This window comes from Propithecus coquereli, unplaced genomic scaffold, assembly GCF_000956105.1.
Source record: "Propithecus coquereli isolate 6110/MARCELLA unplaced genomic scaffold, Pcoq_1.0 Scaffold390, whole genome shotgun sequence".
NCBI classification, from domain to species: domain Eukaryota; kingdom Metazoa; phylum Chordata; class Mammalia; order Primates; family Indriidae; genus Propithecus; species Propithecus coquereli.
In genome coordinates, this window is record NW_012149619.1 from 855,386 (window position 1) to 867,324 (window position 11,939).

Genomic DNA, 11,939 nt, shown 5'->3' on the forward strand with positions numbered 1-11,939 from the left:
AAGGCGGGAGGATTACTTGAGGCCAGGAGTTCGAAACCAGCCTGGGCAACAGAGTGAGACCCTGACTCTACAAAAAATACAAAAATTAGCCAGGCATGGTGGCAGGTGCCTGTAGTACCAGCTACTTTGGAGGCTGAGGCAGGAGGATAGCTTGAGCTCAGGAGCTTGAGGTTACAGTGAGCTACTATGACACCACTGTACTCTAGCCTGGGCAACAGAGCAAGACCCTATCTCAAAAAAAACAAACGAAAATGAAAAAAAAAGCTCCAAGATTTCAATCATGTGAACTGGTGCCCTTCCAATAAAGACTGTTACCCAATCAGATGTTTTAGTTATAGGCATGCCTGCATATGCACATACGTAGGTATACATGTGTATCTGTATTTACAACTTTTAGTTATGGACCTCAAGTTAAACCCTAGAAATTATCATGAAGAGAGAGAGTTCACTCATGGTTGAGAAACTTTAGACATGTGTTCCCCTAAATCCATGAGATAAATGCTTATCCTTTACAACACTACTCAGATGGTTAGCCACCTCTGAAACTTTCCTTATCAGTCCAACTTAGTCTCTTCTCTACAATTATATGACTGTATTTATAGCTCTGGTCTGAAATGATTTGTTAATAGCCTATTTCCTCCAGCAGAGTATGGGCTCTGTATGGCAGGGACCATGTTATAATTATCTCTGTGTTCGCAGCACTGCACATAAAAAACAGAACCCTCTGAACTGCTGAACCTTTTGAACAAAGACATAATTCAGCAGAATTTTCAGACAGCCAATCACTTCTGCAAATACAGTCATTAGCCGCATGACATTTCGGTCAACAGACCACATGTACATACAATGATGGTACCGTAAGATTACAATACCATATTTTTACTGTTCCTTTTCTACGTTTAGATATACAAATACTTACCATTATGTTACAATTGCCTACAGTATTCAGTATAGTAACATGCTGTACAGGTTCACTAGCAGTATTGTAGGCTATACCATCTAGATTTGTGTAAGTATACTCTGATATTTGTACAATGAAGAAATTGCCTAAGGATGCATTTGTCAGAATGTGTATCCCCATCATTAAGAGATGCATGACTGACTATACCTCACATTTTAATGCCTAGATATTCTCCTCCCATGCTATAATTCTCATGAATATTAACAGCAGAATTATATTAAATTTTACTTTTTGCTCTTTTTTTTCAACAGCAATTAGGCACATACTAAATGAAAATGCAATTTTAGGGTCAACTTTTGAAAATGATTGTTCTTACATCCACTTACCACCGTATCTACCCAAATTCTACACAATATAATGTAACATAAAACAAATAAGAACATTAAATAGCCCAAGGCACTTATTAAAATTTTTTTAAAAATTACATTTTATTGTGTATATTTAAATTATACATGATATTATGAGAGACATAAGTAGTAAAACGGTTACCACAGTGAAAAACATTAACATATTCACCATCGCACATAGTGACCCAAACCCATTAAAATTCTGAAGACTAATGGTCATCCTTTGATGTTTAAGAGAGAATATTGTTATTCTTCAGAGTAACTTGTTACTTCTCAGTTGACATAGACCAGAAAAAGTACTTTGACGTGTATAATTACATTTTAAGCAACTTGACACAAGGGCTTTTTCTTGGATTGGAGGAAAAAATTTTTCTGCACATGAATCCATATTTATAACATATGGTTACATGAAATGAGCTTATGAGAAAATATTTATATTTTGTAAGTTGTAAGAACATTGTAAACACTGAGTATTTATGATTTGTGAGCCAGATATTAAACAGAAGCATCCACAAAGTACAACCTACTGATTCACTAATAATTTAACTAGTCATGGTCACCATCAATTGATAAGAAAAGTATTCTACTTTCATCAAAACACAAATATTGCAAAATGACACACTATAACCTTCTGCCAAGAGTTCTTTTGTTGACAGTTCTACGTCCCTGATCAGTCAAAGGCTCACCTGACAGGTCCAGCTCCTCAGTGGAAGACAAATTGGCCAGACTCCAGCTGTCACTGCGGGCTGCCAAGACAAACTTGTGAGCACTGATGTGCCTGTCCCCAACCTTGATCTTCAGATCACTGATGAAGAAAAATATACAGATACAAAAAGAAAAATGTCATCATAACTCGGTATAGTTAGAATTCACAGCTGATAAATACATGAGTATTATTGATCAACATGTATCTGCAAAAGAAAAGAATTCACAGTAAAATTATGTCTTTTTTGGTATCAAATCAGGGTAATTGGGGTACCCATCGCCTTGTTCATTTACCATTTCTCTGTATTAGGAATATTCCAGTTTGACTCTTTTAGTTATTCTAAAGTATACCCTAACTTATTGTTGATTATAGTCACTTTGTTATGCTATCAAATACTGTTCATTCTATCTAATTATCTAACTATATCTTTGTACCCACTAACCATCCCCACTTTATCCCCACCTCCCGACTACCTTTCCCAGTCTCCGGTAACCATCATTCTACTCTGTCTCCATAACATCAATTGCTTATATGAGTGAGAACATGTGAGATTTCTCTTTCTGTGCTTGGCTTATTTTACTTAACATAATGTTCTCCAGTTCCATTCATGTTGTTGCAAATGATAGGAGTTCACTCTTTTTTATGGCTGTATCATATTGCATTGTGCACATGTACCACAATTTCTTTATCCATTCATCTGTTGATGGACACTTAGGTTGATTCCAAATCTTGGCTACTGTGAATAGTGTTGCAATAAACATGGGAGTGCAGATATCTTTCTGATATACTGAATTCCCTTTTGAATATATACCCGGCAGTGGGATTGCTGGGTCATATGGTAATTCTATTTTTAGTTTCCTGAGGAACCTCCATACTCTTCTCCACAGAAGCTGCACTAATTTACATTCCCACCAACAGTGTACAAGGGTTCCCTTTTCTCCGTGTCCTCAATATTTGTAGCAAAATTATTTCTATATGCTAGTGCTGAATTCTGATGGGTCATATTTCTAATATGCTGTTAGAAATTTTTCTATTTCTAAACTTCTAGCTTTAATTCACATGGGCTGCTCTGCTTTCAAATACAACTTCTAATGGGATTCTTATGGTGGTGAACCTACAAGTAGGATGATTAATATTCATATAAAAAGTAGAAAATATTTTATGTAGAATAAATCGAGGTAAACCATCAAGGAAAGAAAGATGGAAAGCTGAAAGGCTGTGATGACAGCTCTGAGACTACGGTACTGCTACACTCCACAGCAATGCTCAAGCAAGGTTAAACAGAAAAACTATGAACAAATCAGCTTTGACAAAGCAGTCAAGAATATGAAACTCAAAACCTGGACTCCAATTTTCACTAGAAACATTCAGACCTAATATTGATCATTTTTTACTCAACCACTTATAAAGAAATGGGGTGGGGAGAAATCTTCCTTTTCAAAACATGTTTCTGTATTTATGATGTACCATTATATAAAAGAGCTTCCTGAAAAGACATTTATGTTTAACTCTGAAATGTCAAATGCTAAGGGAGGAGAGCATCTGGGCAGTTAACAAAAACGTCAAGATGACCCACCGAGCTGACACATGTGCCATATGGCTATGTTGGCAGCAATCCAGTCATTAATTATCATCATCCTGCTTGTATTAATGTTATTTATTTTCATATTTCCCTTAAAATTATTTATTAGGTTGGAAAGCCTTTAGAAACTAAATACACAGAAACTATTATATAAAAAAAGAAAAGAAAAAATACTATTACATGAATTAACCCATCCACTTAAAAGGAGACCCAAATAGAATACTGTTTCTATATAATGCTTGATAGAGATACAGTTTACTCCACAAAAGTACTGTCTAGAGCACACTTAATAATCACTTAAGAGGATCAACAATTCCAGTTCTATTAAAGACCAAGCTGTAACTAATTATATTAGATTGCAAGATTAATAGACTATTACTTCTAATTGTTAACTACTATTACCATGGAACATTATTCATCGATAAAAAAGAAAGAGAATATTCTATTTAAAACAGAACATAAAACTGTCTCAAATCACATCCTGTGATAAAGTTGTAAAAATTTAATGAAAACAGGGAGCTATCTACAAAGCACAAACAAATTTTAAACTCTAAATACACTTATAAAGTATCAGATTCTAATAAATTGATTTTCACTGTCTGAACTGTTTCAGCATATGTCCAACTTTTAGCCACAAAATTATAAAAATAAGGGTTTCTAAAAAATTCACAAATGTCAGGTCAAAATTTTTTCCATCTTTTGTAGTCCAACATACCAGAAAGAAATAAAGACAAGGATTTCATTAATAATTTCTAATTATAATTTCTAAAAATAAATCAAAAATGGAAAATCTGACAAATGAAGTCTATGAGGACTCTATGCAGAAACAACCAAGGGCCTACTAATTTTTTTAACTTCATTCCAGTCAATTAAAGAATTATTTCTTTTTAAAATATGGAAACCATCTTAGCACATCCAGGGCATTAAAAAAAAAGGGAATCAGGATGTTGTTACTGAAGAGGAGGATAGATAAAGACTTTCTTGTTAAGAGTTTCTTTAGGGCCAGGCGTGGTGGCTCACGCCTGTAATCCTAGCTCTCTGGGAGGCCGAGGCGGGCAGATCGTTTGAGCTCAGGAGTTCGAAACCAGCCTGAGCAAGAGCGAGACCCCGTCTCTACTAAAATTAGAAAGAAATTAATTGGACAACTAAAAATATATAGAAAAAAATTAGCCAGGCATGGTGGCGCATTCCTGTAGTCCCAGCTACTCGGGAGGCTGAGGCAGGAGGATCGCTTGAGCCCAAGAGTTTGAGGTTGCTGTGAGCTAGGATGACACCACGGCACTCTAGCCTGGGCAACAGAGCAAGACCCTGTCTATTAAAAAAAAAAAAAAAAGTTTCTTTAACACTTCAATAGAAAAAACTATAAGCTTGGTTGATAAAAGAATGAATACAGTAAAAAAGTACACATAGCCAACATTTTTAACTACAAAAGTCTTCTCCTGAACTTAAGTATATGTACCAGTTCCTGCCACATTTCTCAACTTAAAAATCTAAAAACCTGCACATCAGTCACTCCAGTTAGATGGAGATGTGTATAAAAATACTATTTAAATTCTTTAACAAAATGCATCCTATGGGATAATATTTTTTTTCCCTATCTTAGTAAAAGATGTTTGCTTTAGAAATTGATTTCCCAATTTCAGGTACCCCAACTCAAGGGCTCAGACCCCCGTGAAGGTTCTATTCCCCACCTGATATTCAACTGTAGATAAAAGGGTTTCAACCTTCTTTAGATAAAGGGCAGGTTTTAGAAGCCAGAGAAAGATCCGCTGGAATCATAAGATCATACCACAACTGACTAGGTAAAAAGTGACCAGAAAAGGAAATTGCCCAGTCTCATTTCCACTGTCTCCTAGAAAAACTACAGCACGATGAATGTAAAATAAAATTATTTATCAATTGATAAGTAATTGAGAAAGTAAATGATGAGAGTTCTAACAGGGAAGAGTCTCACAGAGTAGGAGAAATGTGTCTGTAACAGAAATAAGTCGGGTTTCCCTGGGCCAGGAGGAAACAAAGTTTTCACTGGTCCATGGAAAAAGAGGGGGGAAAAACCATTAACTACATTTTACAAGAAACTGCATCTATTCAATTTACAGAACTGTCCTTTACTCAGAATATATATTTCCTTTCTTTTGGTATTAGATGTTTCTTTTAAAAATGCTTAAGATGACAGGCGGTAGTTCTGGATTTTGATTTTTTTTTTTTGTATTTTTAAAAATTTTAATTATCCTGAAACTTTAGAAGGAATCGATGTATTTTAAATGTCATAATTTATTTGGAAATCTTACTAAGTCTTATCTAGTCCAAGCATCCATCTCCCCATTAGCCCAAATCCTTCCTTCTGTGTATATTCACATTTATGTTTCTTTTCCATGTCCACCATATCCCAATTCAGAACTAAATGCAACATCACAGGTACTCTCCCTGTTCTTTTCTCTTTACTGTTTAACCTATATGACAATACCAGGTTAATCTTCCTAAAACATCACTTTGATTATGACAGTCCTAAAACTCAAAAATATTCTGCTCTGCATTTCCTAGAGGATAAAGTCCAGATTCTTCGCCTGAGCAGCCCAACGCAATCCACTCTATCTTTTCTACCTCTCCCACTGTTCCCCTACATGCACATGTACCCAAAACTAGCCCCCTCACTGTCCTCTGAGCCCTCTGTATTTTCTTATCTTTGAGACTTTTCTCTACTCATAATATCACTGTCTTTACCTATTAAATCCCACTCTTTGGCCAGGCATAGGTGGCTCATGCTTGTAATCCTAGCACTCTGGGAGGCCGAGGCAGGAGGATCGCTTGAGGTCAGTAGTTTGAGACCAGCCTCAGCAAGAGAGAGACCCCATCTCTACTACAAATAGAAAGAAATTAGTCGGGCAACTAAAAACAGAAAAAATTAGCCAGGCATGGTGGCACACGCCTGTAGTCCCAGCTACTCGGGAGGCTGAAGCAGGAGGATCGCTTGAGCCCAGGAATTTGAGGTTGCTATGAGCTAGGCTGATGCCACAGCACTGTAGCTTGCGCAATAGAGCAAGACTCTGTCTCAAAAAAAAAAAAAAAAAAGAAAAGAAATTAAAAATAAATAAAAATCCCAGCCTTTGACATCTACCTCAAAACTCTAACAACTGAGCACTTACTATGTGCCATGTACTGTTCAAAGGGCTTCACATGTATTAATATTTATTAATTTAATCCTCAAAACAACCCTCAGGTAAGTAGTAGTAGTAGCCCCATTTTATACATAAGGAACCTGAGACATGTCACAGAGATCCAGGTCACACAGCTAGTTAAGTGGCCAGCTGAGCTTCTAACAGAGGCTCCAGAGGCCAACCTCAACCATCATGCAATACTACTGCCCACTAGTTCTAAGACTCTTCCTTTGACCACTGCGAGATAAAGTGACCATTCCCCTTTAAATTCCTAGACATGTAAGCCAACTGCAGCCTGCATTAACAATGCTATCACCATGACTCTGACACTCTTTACTGAAGATAAGCAGTAAACAAGAGAGACAAAAATCTTGCCTCAACGAGCTTATATTCTAGGGAATAAAGATTTGCTAATATCCTGATTAGAGGGAAACAAATTTGGGAAGAAAGCCAATGAGAAAGGAACAGTTGTAATGTGGCCCAGGAATAAAGCAAAAGGGCTTACTTCCCCAAACTAGCCCTGTGTCCAAGGAGCTCACCTATACTGCTCCTGCTCATAGAGGTCTGCCACGATCATCAGCAGGCGGCTAATGAAGGACTCATTGCTGCTTTCCTTGTTTGCTTGCGCAGCCAAAAGAGTGCATCTCTTCTCTGTCTCTGCCAATTTCTTCTGCAGCTTGACATACTCTTGCCGGAGAAGCATCAAGTGCTTCTCCAACTTGGCCACCTCCTCTGTAAAGGAAACAAAGAGTCAAGTTTATCATGGCAGGTGTAGAGCAGACAGCATTCACTATTCCCTCATCCCACACAGGGGAAAGCTGCCTAAGTGACTAGCCACATGTTTCTACTATATCTCAGTGACAGTCCTACAGGACCAAGAATGGCTTTGTTTCAGGGTGCTGGTCACTGGGTCGAGAAGACCATAATGGTATGGGGATTTCTCCTCTCAGAAGCTCAATATGCAATATATAACAACAAAGAGATATACACAAAGATACTGACAGGCACCAGCCCTGTAAATCTTTGACCATAAAGGCAGGAGTCTCAAGGAGAAGAGGCTAACAAAATCACCCAGAAAATTTTTTGGAAGTAAGTCATACTCCACAGGTGTGCTGGGGCAGATAAAAAGGTTGAGAACCGCTATATTTGATTCCTTAAATTCAACAAACATTTACCAAGTATCACCTAGGTGACATACTGTACAAGGGAAGCAATGCAAAATCAGACATATCTTCCTCAGAGCTTTTAGTCACCGAGAAAAATTAACATAAATCAAACAATTTTTATTATAATTTATAATTATAACAACTGCAACAATTAAATGCAAAATTACAATTCTACTTTAGAGTGCTAGAAGGAAACAACAGAGCTACGAGAGCTTATAAAGAAATTTAATTGGCTAGGCGTGGTGGCTTATGCCTGTAATCCTAGCACTTTGGAAGGCCAAGGCGGGCGGATCACTTGAGGACAGGAGCTCAAGATCAACCTGCACAAGCGTGAGACCCTGTCTCTATAAATAATAGAAAAAAAATTAGCTGGGCATGGTGGCATGTGCCTATAGTCCCAGCTACTTGGAAGGCTGAGGCAGGAGGATCACTTGAGCCCAGGAGCTTGAGTTTGCAGTGAGCTATCATGCCACTGTACTCTTGTTCAGGTGACAGAGACCATGTCTCCAAAAAAAAAACAAAAAGAAAGAAAGAAAGAAAAAGAAATTTAATTTAGGAGATCACAGAAGGCTTCCCTGAGGAAGTAAACAGGTATGAAACTTCTCTCCTCCTTCGCTGGTGTCTTGATAGGGGATGGGATAGGGGATTCATGCAACCACACAAATTGGCACCTTTATAAATCAAGGTCTCTAACTATGGATTCACAGCCTTCCCACTCTTGACCACCGCCACTCCCCAGGATTCTATCCTTGACCTTCTTCTCAACCATATGTACTCCCAAGGCAGACTTGACAAGGTCTCTGGTCTGTGGCTGATACCACAGGCTAGGTGCCAGTGATCCACTAGGCCCAGTCATCCTCTGGGCCTTGATCCCTCCATCCAGGCTCCAAATACCATCCCTCTCCTCTGCTCCTCAGGACTTTTGCTTTATCATCAATCTCCCTCCCTCAGCAACTTCAGTCTTTCAACTGGGTGCCCAGCACATAAACCTGTTCAAGTCTCTATCTATTAAAGCAAAACCCCCTGTCCACACCACCTCTGACATCCTCTGCCCTTCCATCTCTAACTACCACACACCATTTCCTCACCTGCTAGTCACCTGCCATTCCCTCATTCTGTCTCCACCATTCCCTTGAAATTCCTCTTACCAATGACCTTCTAATTGCTAAATCCAATAGATTCTTGCCAGTGGTTCTCCTCCTGGACCTCTATCACGCAGAATGACACTGTTGTCCATCCCTCTTTTCTTCTATTTCAGTAGCCACAGCAACCACAATGCCACCTTCTCTCCAATTCCGGTTCTCTGTCCCTTTCACATGTTTCCTTGCATCTGTCTCCCACTCTTGACCACTGCCACTCCCAAGGGTTCCATCCTGACCCTCTTCTCTACCATATGTGCTCCTAAGGCAGATCTGACCAGGTCTCCAGTCTGTGGTTGATACCACAATCTAGGTGCCAGTGACCCACAGATTCATCTCTCTAGTCCAGATCTCTCTTCTTCACTTCATCTACCCATCTTCCCAACAGAAAGCTCTCCCTAGCAGCCCACAGGCACCTCAAACTCACTATGCCCAAACAAAATTTCAAGCAAATCTCTTCCCTCCTGTGGTTCCTATACTCATAAATGACACTATCATCCATCCCAGTTATCCAAACAAGACATGTGATGTCTCCCACTGACTCACACACTTTCAGCCCTACCCCAACACTTTGTCAGCAAAAAACTATTGATTCTCCCACTTAAACGTTTCAGGGAATCCTTCTTATTTTCCGTACCCCATTCTCCACTATGACTTTAATTCAGGCTCTCACTCATCTTATTGGATCTCCTACAATGTGAAAGGATTCACGTCAGCATCTCAGAGTCTGACACAGGGCCTGATACATAGGTACTCACTATTTAATCAGTTAAGTAAAATCTAGCGTTTAAAAGAGGATTTCCTCCCTCTCATCTTCATCTCTCCCCCACCTGCTGCCCAATAGCTGATTCTGTATAAACATAGAAATAATCAAAAACTGGTTCAAAACAACACAAGAATGGTTAAATAAAGTAGCACATGAATTTGAAGTTATTATGCAACCATTAATGTTTTCAAATAAATATGTAATGTTAAATATGCATATTTAAAGAATAAATATTTTTACCAGAAAAAAGCAGGCTGCAAAACTACATTTTATAATTCCAACATTATATTTAATAAATATCCACATATAAGAAGAGTAAAAAGACAAACTGAGTATCACAAAATATCAGGAGGTCTCACTGAGAGGGGATTTTTCTTCTTTGTACTTTTCTGTATATTTCAGGTATCTATAACCAGTATGTCCTGCTTTCATGGTAAGAAAAAGTATTTTAAGAGAAATCTGTTTAGGCAGGGTACAGTGACTCACATCTGTAATCCTAGCATTCTGGGAGGCCAAGGCGGGAGGATCACTTGAGCGCACAAGTGTGAGACCAGCCTGAGCAAAAGCAAGATCTCGTTTATACTAAAAATAGAAAAATTAGCTGGGCGTGGTGGCTAGCGCCTGTAGTCCCAGCTACTCGGGAGGCTGAGGGAGGAGGATCACTTGAACCCAGAAGTTTGAGGTTGCAGTGAGCTAGGCTGACGCCACGGCACTCTACTCAAGAGCAACAGAGTGAGGCTCTGTCTCAATTCAAAAAAAAAAAAGAGATAGAGATATCTGTTTAAATACTAATAGACTATCTTCTTCATACATATAGTAGGGAATTTTTTTTCTCTTCTTCTAGAGGATCCACACTAAATAAATGCCTGGAGTCAAAACCTGGATTGCAAGTCTCAGGTATAAGTCAATATTCCTGGGAAAAAAGATTTGAAAAGCACTTATCGGATGAAAATTTGCTTTTAGCTGCTAAAGTGATCACTGTGTTCACGAGTTACAAATCAGATGAGAATTCCAGTAACAGCTGTCTTTAAAAAAAATACTCCAATTATTTAGCCTACTAATAGTATATTTAAATCAAACATTGCTTTAAAAAATGTTGGCTAAACGAAAACAGTACTTACAATGACCCTACTGTGATGTTTTTAAAATCTCAGAATTTACAATTACACCAAACCCCCTGGGTAAAATCAGCTCTAAGCTTTTATTCTGATGTGACAAAAATACAGAGGTCACTGGTCTTAAAGGGTTATTCAGAGTGATTCAGACTAAAGAGCCAAAAAACTGCAACTATTTACCTCGAAGGGGGAGCACTTAACAAATGGCAATAAATTCACGTGATGGTACCAAGTTTACAGTCTCTTTTTTTCTGGATGGAAAGAAACGGAGGTGATTGGCCTCTTTAAAGAAAAACTAGCAGTGAATTTCTAGGTATGATAATAGAAAATGGAAAAAGACATACAATTAAGGCTAAAATTCCTTTCAAAAACTTCTAGCAAAATGAATCACTTGTAGCAAAATCAATCTATGGTGTCAAAAGTCATGATAACGCTTATTTTCAGTTATTATTCCTTTAGAGGAACAGCAGGAGAGTGGTAATTAGGAGAGAACACAGGATGCCCTCTTTGATAATGGCAACATTCTTTTTCATTTTCACTTAGTGGTGATTACATATATATTTCATTTTGATAATGCATTGAGCTCTACACTGATGATTTGTGCTTTTCTGTATGTATGTTATGTTTTGATTTAAAAGTTTTTTAAATTTGATATACACCTGTACTGGGTTCTGGAGTGAAACTGATGGGGAACCAAATCTTTTAGTAACTAGCTATGGCACCATGGACAAGTTCACCTCTCTGAGCTTTATTTCTTTATCTGTAAAATAAGGGGAAAACCTACTTCTTAATGCTGTCGTCAGAATTAAATGATAACTACTGTGACCAGCACATGCACTCAAAATTGCCAGCTCTTCCTCCACCCTCCGTGCATTCCACGGTTATGTAATTATTGGATAAACAGTTTAAACTATTATAACAGATTACACAACTTTTTTTAAGTCAGGAAAAGTAGAATGGGATTTTTTTTTTTTTTTTTTTTTGAGACAGAGTCTCACT

General features: G+C 38.0%; 1 protein-coding gene across 1 annotated transcript in view; it reads right to left on the reverse strand.

The window, feature by feature from the left end:
* The window catches only part of ANKFY1 (ankyrin repeat and FYVE domain containing 1), an 88,650-nt gene that overhangs the window by 54,901 nt on the left and 21,810 nt on the right, over window positions 1-11,939 (reverse strand). The window contains exons 2-3 of the mRNA XM_012652625.1: window positions 7,294-7,486; window positions 1,995-2,113 (exon numbers count right to left, since the gene is read on the reverse strand). Of these exons, the coding sequence (XP_012508079.1) occupies window positions 1,995-2,113; window positions 7,294-7,486 (312 nt within the window). The remainder of the gene's footprint in view (window positions 1-1,994; window positions 2,114-7,293; window positions 7,487-11,939) is intronic.